Genomic DNA, 5,847 nt, shown 5'->3' with positions numbered 1-5,847 from the left:
GATCCTCTACTTTCAGAAAACAACACTACTGCAGTGTTTACTCAAGTGATGTGCCCATTAAGATCAATAGGAGAAACGGTGCAGTGGTACCCCAGTAACGTGGAACATTTTAAAATCTTGATTTATTTCTGCTGTTTGTCAATCTTTTTCTCTCTGCATTTTTTTTTCTAGATAGCATACACATAGAGCATGCATTTATTTGATTTTGTTCTCAATTTAAAAAATAGGAATCCTAAGAATGTAATCCTTCCAGATTTTTCATCCAGTCATTTCCACCAAACATAAGGAAGAAAACAATATTACAAATACACCAAATTGGCCCCAAGTGAGTTCATGTGTCCCTGACAAATTAAATACATTGACGTTGACAAAGGAATGAGAATTCCTACTGCAAATCTTTCTCACTTAGTTAGCATTTTCGTTTTCAAAACTTCAGCTGGACTAATCACATCGAAGGCAAATGAAACAACTTCTTATAAGGCTAAACAGTTGGAAGTATACAACAAATTATATTTCAGGCTATACAACTGTCTGCTTTAACATGAAGGAAGAAATCTTGCAAATCTTCCTTCCTTGCTCACTTGCACAGTGGCAGCCGTAATCTAGTTCTGGACCGGCATCTCCTACCTTCTCTCCACCCCATGGGCTTTCTGCGAGCAACCCTGTGGACTGGTAGATGAAAAAGAGGCACGGTATTACCATGCCTTCAGCAAATACACTGCATCTGAGTTGTTTCTGAAGAATATACTTTGTGGAAGTCAGAGGCTTGCCCCCAGGCTGCTTTTAACACACCTCAAAGAGTGGGCCTCATCTTCCCAGGACCGAAAACAGCAGACCTCAGTCCAAGGATAAAGCCAGTCTGTGGAGTGGTGCTAAATAAATCTCCTTGGAGGATCTCTGGCACAGACATGTTCCCCATCCCACCCCACCCTTATGCAGGCATAAAGACCTAAATCTATCCTAAGGATAGGATAAATGCCATTCAGAAAGAATTTGGGATTCCCCTTTTTCCACCAACAACCCTAGTAGTATCATATCATGGGGAAAGGAGCTTCGCAGCCGGTTTGCAGATGGGGAAATCGGCCAAACCCTCCATCCCACCCTGGCGAAAACAGACTGACAAAGGGCTACGGTGGCTCCAGAAAGAAAACCTCTGTATTAAAAGCCAAGTAACGCAGAGCTACAATAATAAATACACACTATCTCAACCGGGAAATACAGTGTAAAAGGTTTGTTCAAGTTCAGCTTCAGCAATAACAATATATATTTATATATATATAGTGCTTCAGTTCTCGATCCTGCCAAAAAGAGACTTCCCTTTCTGTAAATAAAGAAAAAGCCCTCTCCAACTGAATTCATATACAAAAAAGCTACTCCGACTACAACAAACGCGGTTGAATAGGAGGGTCTTTTATTTCCTGCGTTGATTTGGGGAGGGGAGCTTTTTCTTTTTTTTTTTTTTTCTTTTCTTCTTTTTTACTAAAAGTTTCGTTTAAAACGGGTATTAAAGATATAAAAGGAGCACACAGGATTTGGTCGTCTCCGGCGGCGGGGCGGGGCGGGGCTGGTGGCGCGGCGGAGCTGCTCCCCTCAGGGCAGGGCGGGCCGGGCCCTCAGGCAGCCCCGCGGCCCCACGCCGCGCCACCTGTGACACGCTTTAAACAAGAAAAAAACACGGCAGAGTCCGGCCCGGCGGGAGGCGGCCGCCCCGCGTCCCTCCACACCACACGACGAAGAGAAGGGCGGGGGGGCGATTCACCGGGAGAGGCTACTTGGCGGCGGCGGCGGTGCCGGCGGCGGTGTTGCGGCGCTGCTCCATGCCGTTGGGCAGGAAGCCGGCGATGATGGGCACCGGCCAGATGAGGGCGGCCACGCTCCACACGATGATGACCAGAGTCATGAAACAAGCCACCAGGGTAGACTCGATGGGTTTGCGGTTCATCCGCCACCCCGGCTCCCCCTTCAGCTCCTCCAGGCTGAAATCCAGGCAGCAGAAATTCAGAGGCTCCCCTTGCAGCCAGTACTGGCCGGGCTCCGCCGCCGGCGGGTAGGAGAGCGAGGAGGAGGAGGAGGCGGCGGCGGCGGCCTGAGGTGCGGCGCCCCCCCTGAGGCGCCCGACCCGCCTGCCCCGCACCCAGCTGCAGCCCACGCAGAGGCGCAAGTCCTGCTGGGCGCCGCCGGCCGCCAGCCCCAGGTGCTCGATGAGCAGCGGCGGCCCCACGCGGTGGAAGGCGGCGGAGAAGAAGGCCCGCCCGTGGCTGTTGGTGGAGAAGAGCAGGAGGTCGCACTGGATGCCCAGCGGGCGGCTCCAGCGCACCAGCAGCGAGCTCAGCATCTGCCGCTGCACGCTGATATTGCAGTGCGGGTCCTCGGCGGGCTGCGGCTGCCCCTGCGGCTGGGGACGCTGCTGTTGCTGCTGCTGCTGCTGACCGGAGGAGGTGGGAGTGGAAGGGAAGGTCTCTTGGCTAGGGGCAGCCGGCGTGCCCGGGCTGGTGGTGCTGCCTTCCTCCTTGCTTGCTGCCCCGTCGAGGTCCATCTCGAGGCTGGCCAAGGAGCGCGAGGAGGAGTTGACGGGGGGCAAGAAGAGCTCTTGCTCCTGCTCCTCCTGCCCGCTGGCAGCCGCCGAGGGGCTCCAGCCCTGGCTGGGCGGCAGGCAGGCGGCCAGCAGTGCCGGGAGGAGCAGCGGCAGCATGGCATTGACTTAGAGCCGGAGAGGATGGAGAGGAGGAGGAACGGGAGGCTGCATGGCGCTGCCGGCTGCCATCTGGGAAGGGAGGCACACTGCTCTCGCCGAGAGAGCGAGAGAAAGGGAAGGAGGGTGGGGGCAGGCGAGGGGGTGGGAGCGGGGCTGGGGCTGCCGCGGCGACGAGGCGAGCGAGCCGCGAGCCTCGGTGACGGCAGCGGCTCCCCCCTTCCCCGCCTCCTCCGCCCCCGGCCCGGCTCGGCCCGGCCCGGCAGCGCCACGGCGGGAGGAGCCCTGCGACCGGCCGGCCCCGCTGCCGCGCTCTGAGGTGCCGCCCGGCCGCCCCCGCCCCGCGGCGGGGCAGCGGGGCTCCCTGGGCAGGCAGCGCCTCCCTCCCTCGGGGCACCCGCGGGCAGAGGCAGCCCCGCTCCCCGCAGGCGAGGACCGCTCTTCCGGGCCGCCCTCCGCCGGCCTCCCTCCTCCGCGGGGGAGAGCTGAGCCCCCCTCAGCTCCGCCGGCGTCCCCGCGGCAGGGCAGGGAGCGGCGGGCGGGCGGTACCCCGGGCCGCGGGGTCCCTCCCTTCCCGCCTCGCCCGGCCGAGGAGTCAGCTCCCGCTCTCCCTCCTCGGGCTGCGGTGGGGAGGGGAGAGCATGCAGGAACCGACTGCCCACACCTTCATTTCGACTTTATAGGAAGGGAAAGGGAGGAGGGAGACACAGAGGAAGGGAGTTTGAACTGTCAGGTAGGGTCCGGTGGCTGAGCCATTCCAGCGGTGCTCTGCAAACCCGGACTCAGCCCCAGATGCTGCTCCCGCAGCCAGGAATCCACAAGCTGGCCAGGGCTGAGGTGCAAGGCATCCCACAGACGGGCGCAGTCCGTCCCTGTAGCAAAGATTTAAACGTGGAAGCTTATTACAGGGACCGTAAATCTACCGAGTGTGATAGCTGTGAGACTTGGCTGTGTTTTTCGAAAAGCTGCTTCATAAGCATGATAATTAGGCTAGATACTCTCCTTTATTTCATGACCCTGTGCTGGCTGTAGTGTTACTCTTGACACAAGTTGAGGCTTGCTGTGTTGCCTTTTAACACTCGGAGCCTCGTGGAGGGACAGAACTGGATGACACAGATGATGGACCATTTATTAGCCACTACCTTAGGCAGATAGTGGGATAGAGTTACATTCTCCTGGCAAGCATCCAAGAACTGGGACTCTCTCCTTTGCCTTTGCAGCCCTTTTTTGACAAATAGAGATGCAAAAGGGGGACACAAATACAAAAACTAGGCTTTCCCAAGTTAATATGGAACAATTTATGTAAACAATAGAACTGAACTCTGTAAGGTGCTCCTTTGAGGTTGGCATTTGTCCCACGTCAAAGTGACGCATGGACACGTTTTCACTTGGAGAACGAGTTCCTGTAATACCACTCTCGAGTCTTTCAGATGAGTGAGGGTAGTGAATGAGGGTAGAGAGTAAATTTTAGATTTGCTAAAATTCAACATGAATGAAGGTAGTGAATCAGTTTTCTTTCAAAGCCCTTGCCTAAATGTATCATGACAAAACCCAGAGTTGCTTGCCTTCTATTCAAAAGAGACCTGAGCACCAAAACAGACTTGTGTTCAGTCCCAAACTAGCCCATAGGGTATTGTCCACCAGATGTCTATAGTTTGGCTTATTACAGAGGAACATGCCCGATGAAGCGTTCAAGGCAAGCTGTCTGGTTCCAGTTCTGGGTTTTTGCTCAGATGTTACAATATAGTTAATAGAATTTTCAGCGTTATTTCAATGTCTCTTAAATAAGAGTTCTCTAATACTTTTTATTGTCCCTTGAATGTGTCTCTACGTGCATCTCCCGATGTCCTTTGTCATATCCGCAGTCCGACGCATGTGTGTGGCTGTAAGCTTTTCTGTTGTAGTATGTCTATAGGCTCCAAACCAGATTAGTAAGAGCATTAGCGTGTATCAATCAATGCCAAAACTGAGCGACCACTCGTGCATAAATTACATTGCATTGGGATTTTGGCACAAAGGACTGGAAATGAAACTAAGCCTCATAAATAAGATTTAGCTCCTGAACACTGTTGCAGTATGTGGGTGGCAAATGTTCTCAGGCAGAGCTTCAGTTCTTTCAGTCTCAACTCCCAGCACCCAGCTGAGTGCAGTCAGGGGGATTCACAAAGAAGTTTGGGGAGGGAAAGTTGAGCTAAGTTTCTTTTCCTGCAAGGAAAGATAACCTGCCACAGGAAGGTTACATGCATTTAGCATCATTTAGATTACCATGGCAAAGCAGTAAAAGAAGGCAATTTATTTCAGGTTGGAGATACATGGGTGCCTCACATCTATTCCTCTTCATCAAGGAGTAACTGAGCAAGTGGTTAGAAGAAGCAGAAAGTATGTTAGACCATTGGTTGATAGCCACTGTCCAGCAGGGCCCTTTACAGATATTTCATTTATAGGTCTATCAGATATAATTAATCTTTGCATGGATTCAGTCATTCAAAGAGGTTGCAGCACACTTGAAAACTCTTTATAAGTAGTATTAATATATAGTTCTGTTCTCTGGTTTTCAGCCATAAATCTCAAGGAACAAGGTAGTTTTATGGCTGGGGAGGCTGAAGCATAAAGAAATTGGGGGACAGCTAAAGGTGACCCACAAGTCACAGGCAGATCAGGATGTAGATTTTGCAGGTTTGATTCTATAGATATAACTAGAACTGTAGTATGCACTGTAGGTCACAATAGCATTTGTCAGTGTGGTAGAGGAGGTGTGAAGTGGGCTATAATAAAATTTTAGAAGGGACAGTAGGAGTTTCATGAGACAGACTGCAGAGCTGTTGGGAGGATGAAGACTAATGGTAAAGGACAATCATAATCTTTGTTTTAATGACATTTTAACTACACTTTAATTTAAGTATCGCTTGTGAAATACTTCAAGTAAGATGAAATCAAGAATATGTATTTCTGCCCAAGTGCTGTTAAAATTGCCTCATGGCAGCTAGTGGAAACTGACCCTAAGCAGGTACAGATTCCAGAAGGAAATGTCTAATTGGATTCAAGTCAAATCTTGTGATCCTCAGGCAGCATTCCTCAACTCAGCAAACTGATGCTGATCTGCACTGAGGGAAGGGAATAACTGTGGAACTTTTCTTGGCAGGGGACATGCTTGT

The 5,847-nt window shown here is 51.9% G+C and overlaps 1 protein-coding gene across 1 annotated transcript; it reads right to left on the bottom strand.

The window, feature by feature from the left end:
* Positions 1 to 1,137: 1,137 nt before the first annotated feature.
* Positions 1,138 to 2,990, bottom strand: TMEM158 (transmembrane protein 158). The gene has a single exon (XM_075083435.1). The coding sequence runs from the start codon at positions 2,690 to 2,692 to the stop codon at positions 1,769 to 1,771; it is 924 nt and encodes a 307-aa protein (XP_074939536.1). The 5' UTR covers positions 2,693 to 2,990; the 3' UTR covers positions 1,138 to 1,768.
* Positions 2,991 to 5,847: the final 2,857 nt, after the last annotated feature.

Source organism: Phalacrocorax aristotelis, chromosome 2 (genome assembly GCF_949628215.1).
Source record: "Phalacrocorax aristotelis chromosome 2, bGulAri2.1, whole genome shotgun sequence".
Lineage (NCBI taxonomy): Eukaryota > Metazoa > Chordata > Aves > Suliformes > Phalacrocoracidae > Phalacrocorax > Phalacrocorax aristotelis.
This window is presented reverse-complemented; position numbering and strand designations above follow the sequence as displayed.

Coding starts and splice junctions, on each gene's coding strand:
- TMEM158 (XM_075083435.1), bottom strand. CDS start 2,692: ATGCTGCCGCTGCTCCTCCCGGCACTGCTGGCCGCCTGCCTGCCGCCC.